Consider the following 18,748-nt stretch of genomic DNA (forward strand, 5'->3'; position numbering starts at 1 on the left):
ATTTTTCAAATTTTGGGATTCTCTGATCATTGCTTCACGTTGCAGGTCTTTAAGGGTTAAAATGTGAAAGGGAACAATGTTCTTTCTAAATAACCCATATCTTACTCTTTGGCCATTTTAATGGCTAGCAAAAGAAAAGTTAAAATTACTCACAGAGTTGATGCACGCCAGTTCCTTGTTGAGAAGCCATGGTAAGGAGAGCTTCCCGTCACCCTTGTAACAAGACTGAATTCTTTCCTTGATTTTCTCCTTTATTCTCCTCAGGGTGAATAGGCAGAGGGCTGACTCTTTGGGTGGTTTGGCACGATTCTTCTGACCCTGCGAGAAGACCGTGAATAGGATGTCTTCATTCTCAGAGATTCCCAGAGAGTTTGCCAGTTGACGGCCTGGTCGGGCCAAGTAAGCATCCTGAACCAGGCGGTACTCAACACCATCTTTGGTACAGCCAATGGGGAACTCAACATAGGAGTAAAATTTTGGGTCATCAACACAGAGGCGTACAATTTTAGAGGTGAAGAACTGCTCGCCACTGGCATCAGGAGAAGTGAGCTGTGTATCCAGCTGCATTGTAAGATAATACACAAATTGTTCACTGCTGAAGCTGTAAACATAATATATGTCAAAAGCAGGGAATTTGGATAAAGTATCAGATGGAATCTTGAGTTGAGAGGATACAAACTCATCTTGATACACAAAGCTGAACATGTCAGCGTTTTCTTCGTTCTCCATTAATTTTCGGCTGGAGAGGGTCGGGAAGTACTCAGACTTGCCATCGATGGGGGTTCCGATGAACAACTTGCTTGTTTGACTATGAGGAGAGCTTATAATGACTCCTGACATGGTTCCCGACTCTGCAACACTGGACAGGTAGTGCTCCTTGCGATGGTGAGGTTCACCAAGCTTGAAGAGGTCATCCAGACGTAGAAATTGGCAAATTCCCTGCGAAGTACTACCACATGCAATGAGGCGATTCTGGGCATAATCTATGAGTAGAAGCTTGTTCACGTTGGGTGTCTGGGCCAGGTCATGAGGGCACGACTGGACACTCGGTGGAGGATAACACTTCTCATTGTCTACCACTGGTCCAGTCATGTGGCTACGCAGCTTGGTTAGGTTGCTGGACAGCTTGAAAATCCAATTGACAGCACCTACGTAGACTTCCCCGGTTTTGTTGTGAATGGTCAAATGTGTAAGCCCCCACTCCGCAGGTGTGAATCGTTTAAAAGTTGGCGGCTGGCCTCCACATAAGGATGAGGTCATGATTAGTAGAAGCCCGAACGCAGGAAACAGCTTCCCCAGAACAGGGGAAACTGTTGATCGAGCTTGTGAGTACATGTTTGGGCTATCCAAAGGAGAGATTTGGGGGAAGGGGAAGGAGTGTGAATACTGAGACTTGTTTTCCAAGTCAGAATTTTTTGTCTTTCTCTTCTACTCTCAGGGAACAAAGCGAACTATGTAACAAAGACAGGAAAATGAAGTGGGGAAGCAAACACTTCTATTGATCCACTGTCCTGTTCACTGCATTGCACACCATCATCAGGAACATCATCCACTGAGGAACGTGGTGTGAGCCCTGGAAGGCAGAGAGAAAAACACTGTTAGTGACTGAAGAACATTTCCTATTGATTATGCATCAAGCATGGAGGGGGCTTAAAGGCTCACAAATTAAACAGACAAAATGAGGAAGAAAAAAAGCTGACATTTGCCACCGTGATGAATTAATGATATCAAATCAAGTCTGGAAGGCAAATGTGTGTTGGCATTTAATTATGAAGGAGGATAGCAGGGGAGGCATAAGCCAATTATTGAAGGCTCTGTACATCTAATATAAGACTTGCTGGAATGAGTAATGGACACAACATTAAAATCAGTAATATTTTATAACTTCAATTAGAAGAGGCAAATGTTTGATAAAGTGCCAGTGGGCATTGTTACATTGGAAAACAATTCACAGCCAAGTCTCCTGTCAAGGTATGAATGGGGTCAACAAAGTACCGTATTGGCCCGAATATAAGACGGTGTTTTTTTTGCATTGAAATAACACTGAAAAAGAGGCTGTCGTCTTATATTCCCAGTCTAGACATTATACCCATTCACGACGCTAGATGGCGCCAGATATCATTCAAGCGATGTTCTGTCATGACAGATCTTAGCTACTCTCCCCATTCACGACGCTAAATTGCGCCTGATATCATTAAAGCGATGTTGTGTCATGACAGACCCCAGCTACTCTTTTTAGTTTAACCAGTTTGCATTATTTTATTGCAATGTTTTTCCTTATTCAGATTTGTTTCAAGACTACGGTTACAGTTAGACTTCACTTTGATGGTTAATACAGTTATTGCAATTTTGTTTTATCACAATAGATTGGTTTATTTACATTTCAAAAACCAGAAGATATTCATTTACGAATGTGATTCCACTTTAGTTTACATATTTAAATGTTCAGATATTAAGATTTGAATGAGGCAAAGAAACATTCTTTTTCTCTTAAATATGTTATAATCATTTGTTTTGGATGTACTGTAATTATTTTCTGTATAAAAATTAATTTGGTGTGCTCAAAAAGTCTTTTTTCAAACTTGAGTCTTGAAAAAGAGTGGGTCGTCTTATAATCAGGGCCGTCTTATATTCGGGCCAATACGGTATTCATCGGCCCATACTTCAATTATTAAAACATTGTACAAATGTTAAAAAACGATGATTTATTTATATATTTATATATATATATATATATACACAGTGGTACCTCTACATACGAAGTTAATCCGTTCCAGGACCTTGTTTGTAAGTCGAAATGGTCGTATGTCGAGCAGGATTTTCCAATAGGAATACATTATAATTCCATTAATTCGTTCCACAGCTCAAAAACCTACATTAAATCCCTAATAAATACTGCTGGTACTATTACAAATTGCAATTACATATAGCAAAACAAATAAATTATAAATAAAAATCGGAATAATATAATAAAAATAATAAAAATAATTCCTGTATTAATGTAATGAATCGGGTTATAATGTGGCGGACGTTTTATGTGCTACCTGAACGCACCGCGGGGCTGACGTGCCAGAGACAGAGCGGAGAGCTTGAGAGTTTCACTTTCACTTTTAATGTTTTCTTGAGAACACCATCAATTGCAGCACACAGTAGGTGTTTTGTCTTGAATAAGTTGTGAAATAAATGATAAAAACGTGGCGAATCTGGCAATTTATATGGAGATGTTACCACAATAAGAATTGTCAGCTTAATTTATAAAGACTGGCGAACGATGGTCGGAGGAGGACTGTGGAGATTTATTGTTTAGCCATTTCACGGATGCCCAGCCCACGCTCATATTTTTCTATAATTTGCATTTTCATTTAGAAGGTAAGCGTAAACTTTTTCCTTGTTTCACCACCTGTACCAACCTTTTTTTGAAACCTGTGTCGATTTGTCACACAAGAAAATCCGCCGTGCATTCGTCTGCGGTGCTGCCATGTCGTCGTATTTCGAGTTTTTCGTCGGATGTAGAAACAAATGGCGAGTCAAATTTTACGTCGGATGTCGAAAAGATCGTGTGTCGATGCGATCGTATGTCGAGGTACCACTGTATATATATATATATATATATATATATATATATATATATATATATATATATATATATATATACATATATAAATTTTTGTTTGAGACAGGCAAGCTCTGGGTGGTCGCGCTTTTGGACCTTATTTTTAGAGCGAGAGCGCCTTTCAGTCGTCCAGCAGTAGTTTCAAGTCATGTTAATTGAAAAATGTCCTGAGTGTGTTGCTAAATCCTATGTGTGTCTATAAGAGGAGTATACAAACCCTCATGTACTGTTTAGCCTTTATTGGTGTTGTTTTTGAGATGTTAACAGTTAGCTAACCAATATTTAAACCCATTTGTCCATTGTTTGTTGGTGTACAAAAGTTACTCCATATGTAGAACGTGTAAAACCTGGCTTAAGTACAGCTGTAACATTACAAACATGTGAAATAGTACAGAAATCTGTGAAGCTAATTAGCGAATTCGCTAACCTGTATTTAAATCCATTTGTCCATTGTTTGTTGGTGTACTAAAGTTACTCCATATGCAGAACGTGTATAACCTGGCTTAAGTACAGCTGTAACACTACAAACATGTGAAATAGTACAGAAATCTGTGAAACCAAAGTACTGTAAATTGGTTAAAAGAAGTCTTATTTCTAAAGGCACTTTTTTTTTGTTTTTTTTTTGTCCCCCCCCCCCCAGAAAATGCGGAATTCATTCCACCAGTGTAAATTTTATTGTATTGTTGACAGAAATAAGTAGTGCCTTTGAAACAGCTAATGTTTTTGCACCTTCTTGTGAAAAAGAGCAGCTTAAGGTCAGCTTTGTGTTGTATAGGCATGTTTCTTTTGTTCCTGCTGGATCATTAGGTGATTGGAAACAAAACATAACGGACATAAATTTGTTTGGCTGCTAAAATTAATGAATACTGGCAAATATACCTTGCTTAAAAGTATGAAGTAGCCACAAAGTAAGAAAAAAGAAAGGGGGGAGATCGAAAATCGTGATTGACGTTAATATCGTGAAGATAATCGTTCCATAATCGAATCGTAGCAACCTGAATCGTATTTGAATCAAATCGTGGGGTGCCTTAGATGGCACACTCTTAGTTCATAAACTTAATTTTTTATCGATACATCATTACATTGATGGGTGCTGCCATCATATTGCTTAAACTGAACTGAGCCCTTTCCTTTTTCTCACTTTTGTCCATGCAGAGCATGCTATCTGAAAGAGCTACGCTCCCAACAACCGGTGGAGCATCACAAATAACAATAGACTTCTTCTAACTACAGTATGATATGTAGAATTGATGGTGTGTGTAGGTGTGTGGGGGTGGGTGCACTTGCGAGCGCACCGTTAGTTCTCCAAGAGACCAATTTCATTCCCAATGAACAGAGATCTCCTTCAAATGCTGATTATGCTAAAATGAACACCACAGTCCAGAGGGAAGCCGTGCTTCAATTTTACCTTGACTATCAAAGTGTCTACACAAACAGTGTTTTATGACCACTTCAAATCGGAAAAGATGAGAATCATTATATACTCCAAGAAGGTAAAATAGGGGAAGGGCGAAGCCATGACATAGGGGATAATCAAATAGAGTCTTGGGTTTCCACCTCCTACTCCAAGCGTGGTGGAACGCTCAGGAGCAAGGCTAGCCGTCCATCAATCAATCGAGAAGAAGGTCAGTTTGTCAGTTAACCAGACCCAGATGAATGAATGTGCCTTTTCAAATCTACATTTCTTTTCCTACATGTATCACGATTGAGTATGGAACAACATAGTGCCTTGTCGTTACAAGCATCAGGCAATTCACTCAATATAATAACAAGGCAAAAATGTGTAGTCCCTGTGAAATGAAACATCGATCCATCCACCTAATCCTGGCAGGTGTATGGCTGAATCAGAAAACGTGTATTTCCAAAGTACAAATAAGATGGTTAAGAGAAATAACTTTGACAAAAACTGCCCAAAACTATACAATGCTTACAAATGTATTGGCTAACAATTGAATTTTCTTCCAGCTGGTGTGGCATGATACCTAAAGTGCATGAGACACGAAAAAGCATGTGTATTCCATAATACAGGCGGTATTTTATGCTACTGAATGATATGGACCGTTTGGATGTGTGTGGAAGCGATCGCTATATTTATTTAGTTTTTTTAATCCCGCGCCATGAAAATGAGTGAATTTCGGCTTCGGTCTTGCATTGAGGAGGAGGGCGCTGTGACGGGTACGGATGAAGGCGTCCTCTTCACTATACAGCCGTACAGTTGTGTATGAGGACTAAGGATTCAGCTGATTTTGCGGATTAATACGTTTATTTTTCGCATCACGCCAGCCAAACGGCTGCAGAAAAATCTTGCTGTATAAAGGAGAGGCGTGTGCGCCTTTTTGGAGTTTCAAATATCCGTGGATATTGGCCAAAACAAGCCCTACTATTGTGGGACCATTAGACTTACGAGGAAGTGAGTAAACATCTTGTTTTGTATTACCGGTATGTCAAATACGAATACAGCGATTACAAAGTAAACAATACAAACTTTCTTAAAATAAAGGACTACTTACGTTTGATCATTGATAGGCATCTTTCCATTCCAACAATAGTTCACAGAAAAATATGCCATATTTTATGATGGTTTGAATTGCGATTAATTACGATTAATTAATTTTTAAGCTGTAATTAACTCGATTAAAAATTTTAATCGTTTGACACCCCTAATTTTAACTCATAATGACGTTCATCTTTTAATAACTACAAGCTTTTCACTCCGTGAATCCCTTTAATAATTTGACTGGACCAACCACAATAAAATTTTTAGAAATCCGTATTGGTCAAAAAACACTTTAAAAAGACAAGATCAACTTAAAATAAACAGACTGGGAAACAAAACAGTGTTGATCAGGGACAGCCAGCATACAAAAACAAGGGGTGACTCCAGCATTTAAATTAGGGTTCGACACACATTTAAGAAAGACTAAAAATGAGGTTCTGTAATGTAATACTACCTGTAAGGTTATGAATGAAGTTGGTAAATATTCAGTGGCCTGACATACATATCTGCTACAGATCGATAATACAACGAGTATCTTCCAAAACACTACACATGGCAATTGGTAATGTTGCCACATAATTATCCAGTCAAGGCTAAAATCATTTAAAAAGTATTAACAATGAACAAGCAAAAGACCAAAAGAAAGAAAAAGCTCTGCAATTACAGGATTTTTGACTTTCTCTCAGATGGTCACATCTTTATGAAAAATGAAACCAAAGAAAAAGCACTAGAGCAGGCTGAGTGTCACATCTTGCACCGTCCAGGAAACACCATGTCAATCATTTTAAGGAGGCGCACATCTTGCTGTTGTGAATGTATCGCAACCATGCCAAAGGACCTGAAGATGTTATCACATCAGGGTAAAGCATTTGAGGAAAAGGGCCATAAAGGACCAAGTTGATTGGATTTCATTTCAGGATGCCTTTTGCATTGACAGGGTACCTCGCTACGTCACTACAAACCATAAATGGTAATAAGAGAAGCTTGAAGGGTCACTGCCATGACCCTAGATAATTTTGTTTGTTTTGACAGTAGTGGGAATCCTGCGAGTAGGCGATGGTGGTGTTTTAGGTCAAGTGATGAGGCTCCAGTGCCTCTTGCGAGGAGAGCCGGGGTCATTGCTCCCTCTTTCCAGTTTCCTCAAACCTGTCCACTCAGATAATGGTCGTTGCTCACCCTGTTGCAGTGCTGATTTATTGCCAGTGGCATATCAATTACAGCATTCACAACTGGTGGGGAGAAAGAGGAGGAGAAGGTTACGCTGGAGGGATGATGATCATGATGATGAGGAAGGAAGTGGAAGGGCGCTCAGACAAATTCTCTGCCCTCTGCACTTCATCGTAGCATGTGGATCAAGTCTAGTATATAAGAACATTAAGTGCAAAGGATGAACTAAGTCGACTTGGCAACCCAAATGGTAGTAGTGTGACCCAAAAATGGATATTTCTCAACTGTTTTCACGTTCATAGATTAGAAATTTCATTGCACCCGCAGTGCTTGATCTAGGGCACTGGCATAAAATCGAACACACTGTATATAAATTACTAGAGATGTCCCGATCGATCGGGTCCGATCACGTCATTTTCAAAGTATCGGAATCGGCAAAAAAATGGATGAGTGTAACATATTATGTCTGTAACGTTAAATACAATTAGAAAACGATTTAATTAAAAAATATATATACATTAAAAAAAGGCATGGCCGATATTTTTTTGCCGATTCCGATACTTTGAAAATGACGTGATCAGATCCGATCGAGCGGGATGCTGATCGATCAGGACATCTTTACTTACAATCCCTCTCCCTACGATTAGAAATATCATGGGAAGCAATGTGGGGAAGCAAGGGAGCAATTGATCTTTTTCTTAACACCTTATGTTATTTCCCAACGCAGAGAAGATAATCAATTGGTAGCACGACGCACAGTCATGGTTCCACTTCCCATCATGCATTTGGGCATAGCCTTCAGTATCATTTACTGAAAGCTCAACAAATACACTAGATGGCAATATTTAGTCACAATATACAAAGTCAAAAGTCTTTCTATCCGTGGATCCCTCTCACAGAAAGAATAATGTAAATGCCATCTTGAGGATTTATTGTCATAATAAACAAATACAGTACTTATGTACTGTATGTTGAATGTATATATTCATCTGAGTTTTATTCATTTTTTTCTTAATGCATTGCCAAAATGTATATGATCGGGAAAAATTATCGGGAATAATTGGAATTGAATCGGGAGCAAAAAAAGCAATCGGATCAGGAAATATCGGGATCGGCAGATACTCAAACTAGAACGATCGGGATCGGATCGGGAGCAAAAAAATATTATCGGAACAACCCTATAAATTACAAATATGAATTTAAAATAATGTTGATATAAATAAGAAATCTCAGAAAGTCGCATATACTAACATACAATACAAGACAGCATTTCACTGTGAATATTTGCACCCAATAGCGTACTGTTGGTTTGAAAAAGAAAATAAATGCAAATTCTAAACACACAGACGCACACAGTCTCAACTCAATTATACATCCCTACCATAGCATATTTGGAGAGGCCTCTGCAAAAAAATAAGACTTAAGACATCCATTGGACACACTCCAACCCACTCACTCCCTCAGTGCATTGCCAAAATGTATATGATCGGGAAAAATTATCGGGAATAATTGGAATTGAATCGGGAGCAAAAAAAGCAATCGGATCAGGAAATATCGGGATCGGCAGATACTCAAACTAGAACGATCGGGATCGGATCGGGAGCAAAAAAATATTATCGGAACAACCCTATAAATTACAAATATGAATTTAAAATAATGTTGATATAAATAAGAAATCTCAGAAAGTCGCATATACTAAAATACAATACAAGACAGCATTTCACTGTGAATATTTGCACCCAATAGCGTACTGTTGGTTTGAAAAAGAAAATAAATGCAAATTCTAAACACACAGACGCACACAGTCTCAACTCAATTATACATCCCTACCATAGCATATTTGGAGAGGCCTCTGCAAAAAAATAAGACTTAAGACATCCATTGGACACACTCCAACCCACTCACTCCCTCAGTGCATTGCTTGTGTGTGTATGCATGTTTGCATAGATACCATTCATGAGCAAGTCTGCATTAAATACACATATGAATCAAAACAAAAAACTATACGGTTCTCCATTATAATACGCTCCCACCCTTTTCACTAAGCAACCAACACACTCAAGAGATTTACCCATGGGAGGAAAGGAAGAAGGGCAAAGGATTGAACGGCAAAAGGAGACAGCAGGAAGTGGGGATAGAGGTAGGGTGATGGGGAGGCACATGGTTGGAGAGGAGGTAAAATAGTAGGGGGATTGGTGGGGGGCAGTCCCTGAAGCCATAATCCTCTACCGGGGTTTGCCTAATCTCACAGTTACTATCTGCATATAGAAAGAATGGATTACCATCCCCCAAGATGCTGATGGGTAGATGACAGGGGAAGAGAAATCCCTAGACAGACAAACAAGTGTGTATTTTAAAAAATAATAAAAAGAAATCAACACAAGTTGTTAAAAAGTGGGTTGATCTTTCAGCCTTTTGAATAAATCCCACTCAAATGGAACCCTACTGAAAGTCCCATAAAGAAGTCGGTTTCAAAGAAAGAGGGATTGCAGCAGGATGGCACTCTAAAACATTTAGCACCCAATAAAGCGGCTCGGAAAATAAATGAATGAATGAATAAACTAATACCTGAAAACTCTTACAAAGCCATTACTCTGACTGCATGGGATTATCGGAGGAATGTCAACATAATTGAAAAGGATCACTAGAAAACTATCGAAAATACTCCAAGCCCATCTGTCGTGCAGTTTTTCCATTCTGATCCAAGCTAAACAAAAGCACCATGTGTATTAATAACTGCATTTAAAGACTGTGTTTCTTGGACTTTAACTGTATTTGCCTCACGGTGAAGCATTAAAGGTTCAGCACAATCTGGTAAACATCACATATATGAGATTTCCCAAAAAAATATTTGCATAGAGGGAGTTCGCCCAACCAGTCTATATGTGTTTTGTGGATTTGGAGAAGGCGTTCGACTGTGTGCCTCGGGGAGTCCTGTGGGGTGTGCTACAGGAGTAAGGGGTACCGAGCCCCTTGGTAAGGGCTGTTCGATCCCTGTACGACCTGTGTCAGAGTTTGGTCCACATAGCCGGTAGTAAGTCGAATTCGTTCCCAGTAAGGGTTGGACTCCGCCAAGGCTGCCCTTTGTCACCGATTCTGTCCAAATTTTTATGGACAGAATTTCTAGGCGCAGCCGAAGCGTTGAGGGGGTTCGGTTTGGTGACCTCAGCATTGAATTTCTGCTTTTTGCAGATGATGTGGTGCTGTTGGCTTCATCAAGCCGTGACCTCCAACTCTCACTGGAGCAGTTCGCAGCAGAGTGTGAAGCAGTTGGGATGAAGATCAGCACCTCCAAATCAGAGACCGTGGTCCTCCGTCGGAAAAGGGTAGAGTGCCCTCTCCGGGTCAAAGATGAGATCCTGCCCCAAGTGGAGGGGTTCAAGTATCTTGGGGTCTTGTTCACGAGTAGGGTAGGAGGTAGTGAGAGATCGACAGGCGGATCGGTGCAGCGTCTGCAGTAATGCGGACACTGCACCGGTCCGTAGTGGTGAAGAAGGAGCTGAGCCGAAAGGCAAAGCTCTCGATTTACCAGTCGTTCTACGTTCAGACCCTCACCTATGGTCACTAGCTGTGGGTCGTGACCGAAAGAACAAGATCCCGGATACAAGCGGCCGAAATTAGTTTCCTCCGCAGGGTGTTCGGGCTCTCCCTTAGAGATAGGGTGAGAAGCGCGGTCATCTGGGAGGGACGCATTGAGCCGCTACTCCTCCGCGTTGAGAGGAGCCAGCTGAGGTGGCTCGGGCATCTGGTTCGGATGCCTCCTGGACGCTTCCCCAGAGAGGTGTCCCGGGCATTTCCCACCAGTGGGAGGCCCCGGGGACGACCCAGGACACGTTGGAGCAACTGTCTCTCGGCTGGCCTGGGAACGCCTTGGGATCCCGCCGGAGGAGCTGGTTGAAGTGGCTGGGGAGAGGGATGTCTGGGCTTCCCTGTTGAAGCTGTTGCCCCCGCGACCTGACCCCGGAGCAACCGGATGGATGGATGGATGGATGGATGGATGGATGGATGGATGGATGGATGGATGGATGGATGGATGGATGGATGGATGGATGGATGGATGGATGGATGGATGGATGGATGGATGGATGGATGGATGGATGGATGGATGGATGGATGGATGGATATTTGCATACAAAGTCACTGAAAATAATATCCTAGGTGAAACCTTTTTAAAGTGGAAATAACGATTATAAATTTAAAAACAGAGATGAGTACTACTAACCCAACAGTTCTGCCTAGTTTGAATTGTTCCCCCCCAAAAAAATAACAACCAAATACCAAAGGCTTCAAAATTGTGACTAAGGCTGCAGCTACCGATTATTTTAGGAGTGGATTAATCTAACAACTAGTTACCATTATTTTCGCACTATAAGCCGCACCTGACTATAAGCCGCCACCCACCAAATTTGACACTAAAACGGCATTTGTTCATAGATAAGCCGCACTGGACTATAAGTCACAGCTTTCCTCACTGTATTATGAGATATTTGCACCAAAAGATATCAACCGGTAACACTTTATTTCACAGTGGCATCATAAGACTGTCATAGGACCAAAGGAACCACCATGAAGATTTGAACCAATTGGCTGCAAAGCTTCACTGCTTCAACAGGCTTCAATTTGGCCATCACTGTTCTATTGGGGGAGACAGTCTATCTCTGCTGCCACCTGCTGTCAACACTGTTGTCGTCCAACATGCCTCCAAGCATGAATTGCAGCGCTACAGATGTAAATAACAAATCAAAATTCTTGTTATGTGCTAATTATTTCTTCAGTTACTGTTCTAGTTGTTTCATTCATTGTTTAGTTATAGAATTTGGTAACACTTTATTTGACAATGGTGCCATAAGACTGTCATAAGACCATTATAATTATGACATGACAACGCTTATGACGGATGTCATTTTGTATCGCCGCTTTGAACGGATGTAAAAGATGTGAGCTGGACATAAATGGAGTTAGTGACATTATTTGACGGATGACACCCAATGACATCCGTCATAAGCATTCATTAATGCCCATGATAATGTCATGTCATAATTATGACGGTCTTATGACAGTCTTATGACGCCGCTGTCAAATAAAGTGTTACCTACTAACCCATATAAATCAACAAATAAACCGCACTGGACTATAAGCCGCAGGATTCAAAATGAGGGGGAAAAAGTAGCGGTTTATAGTCCGAAAATTACGGTAGTTCGAATAATCGAGTAAATGGATTAGGAACATTTAATGCATTGCAGAATAAATTTTAGGAACTGTAAAAGAAAGGCTTGCTGAGATAGGTAAGAATCTGAGCAAGGTAAGTATCAGATTAGGTTTTCTGGAAGATTACCGTATTGGCCCGAATACAAGACAGTGTTTTTTGCATTGAAATAACACTAAAAGAGGGGGTCGTCTTATACTCACGGTCTAGACATTATACCCATTCACGACGCTAGATGGCGCCAGATATCATTGAAGCGATCTTCTGTCATGACAATTCTCAGCTATTCTTTTTAGTTTAACCAGTTTGCATTATTTTATTGCAATGTTTTTCCTTATTCAGATTTGTTTCAAGACTATAGTTACAGTTAGACTTCACTTTGATGGTTAATGCAGTCATTGCAATTTTGTTGTTTTATCACAATAGATTGGTTTATTTACATTTCAAAAACCAGAAGCCATTCATTTACGAAAGTGATTGCACTTTTACATATTTAAATGTTCAGATATTAAGATTTGAATGAGGCAAAATAACATGCTTTTTCTCTCAAATATATTGTTATAATCATTTGTTTCAGATGTAATGTAATTATTTTCTGTATAAAAATTAATTTGGTGTTCAAAAAGTCTTTTTTCAAACTTGAGAGGCGGTGTCTTATAATCAGGGCCATCTTATAGTCGGGCAAATACGGTATATCTAATCACACAAACTTGACTTTTATGTGCAAGTGGGCTGGAAAAATCCTAAACACAAATGCGTCATAACAATAACCAAACTGTCACAATTCTTCTTCAATTTTACATTAACAGTAAATTAACTTACAGCCCTACTATCAGCTCTGGTGACCACTACAAAATTATTTACACCTAGCACTTGCAAATTTAAGTAATTATCTAGGATCCAAATTGTCCCCCTTTATTTTAATGACCTATGGAAACCAGTCTCCATACGGCAGTACTTCTCAAATAGTGGGGCGCGCCCCCCAGGGGGGGCGCAGAGCGATGCCAGGGGGGGCGCATGTGACCTCGGGGAACATGCTTTTTTTTTTTTTTTTTCTGCCGTACTGGAATAAAGTGTACTTGCGCATCCACTCAGTGGGTGGCAGTGGCGCTCTCATTTTCAGAGTGCGTGCAGTATTTTTGAACTAACGAAGAGCACTCATTACACAGAAAACAAATATGAAGAGCAGTGCGCCGCCGCCGTTTTCGAAAGCCGTTTTCCGACCGGACTCACTCACGCAGCGACCCACTGTCTTGTCCGGTTCTCACGCCGCCGCCCGATAAGTGCCATTTTCGGCTTGGGATCGTCACGACGACCACCCTCACCTACGGTTCTACCTCGGCCGCCGAGAATTCGCTTTGTTCGTGCCGTTTGCCTTTTAGGTTTGACTTTTAATACTGTGGGTGATGAGGAAAGACTGATTACTGTGTCTAAAAATAATTATAGCGGACCGCCAGAAGCCAAATCAATTAAGACGCCACTTAAAGACATTCGACCCCAATCTCATTGATAAACCGCTTGATTGTTTTTCAGCGAAAACGTGCCGAATATTGCCAACAATCGTCCTACTTTGTCAGTGTTATATCAGTAAACCAGTGAGCATTGTTAGCATGCTCATTGCAAAATGACTCCACACCATTGCAAAGGAGGTAATACTGAGTGTGAGCAGCAAAAATAAAAACTGTCCTTCTGTCCAAGGACACTCTTTTTTTCCTTTATTCATTTTTGTTTTTTCGGTCAAATTTTTTGGCATATTGTCCTCATGAGTGAATGTTTGTAATCAATTTGAATTTGTTATTATTGACTGATTTTATTACATTTTATTTTTCTGTATCAAATGGTCAAAAATGTACCTTGAGTGTATTTTTACAGTTTGAATGTGACTTTTTTTTAAAAATTCAGGCAAACTGATGCACGTCAAGTCTTCTCTGTTACACACAAAACAATGTTAATAAAGTTATACTTTATTATAAGTTGATCTATGTTACTTTTTTTCTTTATTAGAAAAAAAGGACAATATTAGGCAGATGCGTATTTATAATAGTAATAATACAATACTACAGTAATAGACAATACTATTTACAGTGGCGGCAGAGAGTTTGGGGGGGGCGCGAAACATTTACGTCTTGCTTGGTGGGGGCGTAGCAGAAAATAATTGAGAAGCACTGCCATACGGGCAAGAGAGGTGACGTACAAGCATAGTGGCTGGATTAGCAAAAAGTGTGTGGACAATTGCTTCTTGTGTATGTGTTCTCATGTGACAAGTGACAGCTGCAGCCCAAAGGCCATAGACTGTGGGCGCTAAAACAAACACATAAGCACACTTGCACACTCCTGTTTTGCCATTTTGGCATAGCGATGTAGCCGATTAAATGCTGATTAAATGCTGCCACTGCCTGCTTTACATACAATGAGAATATTGTACTTGTATTGGCAGGTACTGTTGATGTGGGTCAACTGCAAGAAGCAGGACAAAGACAGACAGACACATATTCACACACACATATAACACCCCGGTAACACAATTGTGCCAGTTCTGTTATTATGATCGCTGACCCCAAGTCAGCCTCAAACAGGAATGCAGAGGGAATGTGTTGCGGACACACCTCAATGTGGAATTCATCACCTCCAATTTATCTACAGTGTACAACCAGATGTGAAAGATAATCTGTGATGCGTATGTACGGTAATTTAGTGTGAGCGTTAAGCTTTTTTAAATTTCACATTCATTTTAATCATTCCAGTATTTCTCTGTTGCTTGTTTGGAGAGTCTGTGCCTGATTTGGCTGGTGAACACAGAGTTCAATATCTCTAAGGGATAGAGCCGTTGAGGTTACAATACTACCTGGCAAGAAGACAGACTGTTTTCATCTACATCTTTATATGGACTTGTATCCCCTCTGGCCACTCACTTCATTGAATTCTCCTATCCTCATATATCCTCTTTCATTCGTGCCACACACATTTCTCCACATTGCATCCAACATCTTAGGACCTCCACTCTTGAAGAAACCTGAATGACTCCAAGTACAGTGGTACCTCGACATACGATCGCTTCAAAACACGATCTTTTCGACATCCGACGTAAAATTTGACACGCCATTTGTTTCTACATCCGACGAAATGCTCAAAATACGACGATTAGAGGTTCACGATAATTATCGGTCCAATAATAGGAATTATGACGTCATCCCAATAAATCCAATAACGTTATATATTATCGGGCCTATTAATAATATTTTTGACACAATGTCGGATTGGGATTTGAGCGTTTGTTTCCATTACTGTTTTGCCAGTATGCAAAGTTTTGTCACTGTTCTAGAGGCTTTATTTTTCCATCACTAGTGATGAACCTTACTATGGCAATTAGCAAATGTTGCATTTTACAGTGTTATGTTTACAAGTTATTGAGAGGCCTTTTAGTTATTAATAGGCTTGCTGTCCTATAATTGCCAGGTTAAGAAAGTTGTTTCATGGACAAAAATGACAAAAGTCTCCTCTCCTTTTGCACCAAATGTTTTATCTGCTGACAAAGCACAATACCGGTCGGGTTTATGTTTGTTTTAGTTCTGTGTTTATTGTTCAGGGGAACAAATCGTCAATGATATTGACTGATTGCTTGTGATTGACTCAAATTATATTTATTTGAAAAGAACAATATGGGCACTTTTTTGAAGTCAGAACTGTTCTTGTCTTTGTTTTGTTCATTATAATAATGTTCATGTCATCATGAAAATTCATTCTGGTTTGGTCAGAGGCAAATCGATGTGGGATCAATCACTAGTATTTTTGACCTACAGGTGTTCACAAACCAGGTGAATCTAGATTGAAAAATGCCATATATATTATCGGTTATCGTATCGGTATCGGCCTTGAGGAGCAGGAAGTTATCGATATTGGTATCGGTTTTAAAAAATGGATATCGTGCACCCCTAATGACGATTCATGACAGTGTCGCAATTTCATTGTTTTCCCGCAAGACTGACGCACAGCGGATTTTCTTGTGAGAGAAATCAACATGGGTTCCAAGAATGTTAAAGCAGGTGATGAAAAAAGAAAAAAAGTTTAGGCTTACCATTGAAATGAAGATGGAATGATGGAAAAATATGAGCGTGGGGTGCGCGTCCATGAGCTGCTTGACAATACTCCGACGACCTCTGTTCGCCAGTCTTTATACGTTAACGTGACAATTATTATTCTGGTACCATTGCCAAAGAGATCACCAGCTTTGTCAGGTTTTTAATCATTTAATTCAGAACTTGTGCAACAAAACACACATCACCAACTGATAGCAACAACAGGAGGTGAAAAGAGAACGTCAACAGCACTCTCTTACTCTGCAGTCAGCCCCGCGGTGCGTTCAGGTACACTACGCAAAATACAAAATGTATTTGTTTTGTTCTTGTAATTGCTTTTTGCAATAGTAACAGCAGTATTTATTAAGGATTTTGTAAAAAAGCACTGGGCTGGCGTGACTAGAAGAATGGAACCATAATGATGCCAGTCCCGAATTAATCAATCCAAAACTTTCTCTTCATCAACTCGTTGCCTTTTTATTTTATTTCTATGAGAACGTAGGTCTTAGCTTTCTTTAGCTGGCCAAAATATGCCTGAGCATAAAAACTACAAATTACAGCTTGCCACCAGGGGATCCAAAACACGTAACATGCAAACAACCTGGCATTTTTAACAGATTTAGTGTCGGTTTTTGGCCTGTGGAACAAATTAATGGAATTATAACGTATTCTTATGGGAAAATCCTGCTCGACATACGACCATTTCGACTTACAAGCAAGGTCTTGGAACGAATTAACTTTGTATGGAGAGGTACCGCTGTACTTGTAGGTCTTTAAATGTACAAACAATTTATATTAGGGCTGTCAAAATTATCGCGTTAACGAGCGGTAATTAATTTTTTAAAATTAATCCCGTTAAAATATTTGACGCAATTAACGCACAGATGCCCCGCTCAAACAGATTAAAATGACAGCACGTTGAAAGGTGAACTGGTTGTGTTTTTCAGAGTTTTGCCGCCCTCTGCTGGCGCTTGGGTGTGACTGATTTTATAGGCTTTAGCACTCATGAGCATTGTGTAAGTAATTATTGATATCAACAATGGCGGGCCACTAGTTTATTTTTTGATTGAAAATTTTACAAATTTTATTAAAACGAAAACATGAGGGGTTTTAATATAAAATTTCTATAACTTGTACTAGCATTTATCTTTTAAGAACTACAAGTCTTTCTATCCATGGGTCGCTTTAACAGAATGTTAATAATAGGAATTCCATCATGTTGATTTATTGTTATAATAAAGAAATACAGTACTTATGTACCGTATGTTAAATGTATATATCCATCTTGTGTCTTATCTTTCCATTCCAACAATAATTTACAAAAAAATATGGCATATTTTATAGATGGTTTGAATTGCGATTAATTGCGATTAATTACGATTAATTAATTTTTAAGCTGTAATTAACTATTAAAAATTTAATTTTGACACCCCTAATTTATATATATGTTGGGACACTTCATCAATCTTTACAATTTTACTTCACTTGCATAAATCCAAGGAGATGAAACACTAGCAGGGGAAGATTGTTGCTAGATTTCAAAATAGATGCTAGAGGTGGGGCCAACAAGCACAGAAGGAATCTAAGAACCATCATAGAAGTATGGATGTGACGTAAATGCAGTGTGAGTAGGCATGTGCCAGTATGATATTCTGGCGATATGTTAACCTTAAACCAAAATATCACAGTTTCACGGTATCACGGTAATGCAATTACTGCTCTAACATGTTTTACTTTGAAAAATCTGGATTTAAAAAAAATAATAATAAAAAAAAATAAACTTTAATTTTTCAAAAAGATTAGCAAATTAGAATAGTCGCATAATGTTAAGTTAAAAAAAATAAAGAAATAAAATATTCTAAATGAAATTCAAATAAATTCAGTCCTTTAGGTGAGCCTAAACCCACAGCCACAGTTCAACATTATTACCATCATAACAAAAATATTTGAATTATTTTCAATAAGAAGCACGTGTGTATGACTCGTATCATGTTTACATTATACAGACACTCTCTTAACAGACAGTTGCCAGAAAAAAAACACGTTTTACCACACCTAGACACACTAAACACGCTGGAGTTAACTCTCACAGCTGGTGGGTAACGTTCATGACAGTGTTCACTAACCTTTAACTTTGTATAAATGCAAAATCGTATTGGAGGTATTGCCTCCTGTTCATCTAAAGAGGC

General features: G+C 39.4%; 1 protein-coding gene across 2 annotated transcripts in view; it reads right to left on the bottom strand.

The window, feature by feature from the left end:
* The window catches only part of LOC130921934 (plexin-A1-like), a 484,623-nt gene that overhangs the window by 408,074 nt on the left and 57,801 nt on the right, over window positions 1-18,748 (bottom strand). For both annotated transcript variants that reach the window (XM_057846316.1, XM_057846315.1), the window contains exon 2: window positions 154-1,573. In XM_057846316.1, coding sequence (XP_057702299.1) covers window positions 154-1,335 — 1,182 coding nt within the window. In that variant the 5' untranslated portion in view covers window positions 1,336-1,573. The remainder of the gene's footprint in view (window positions 1-153; window positions 1,574-18,748) is intronic.

Source organism: Corythoichthys intestinalis, chromosome 9 (assembly GCF_030265065.1).
Source record: "Corythoichthys intestinalis isolate RoL2023-P3 chromosome 9, ASM3026506v1, whole genome shotgun sequence".
Taxonomy (NCBI): domain Eukaryota; kingdom Metazoa; phylum Chordata; class Actinopteri; order Syngnathiformes; family Syngnathidae; genus Corythoichthys; species Corythoichthys intestinalis.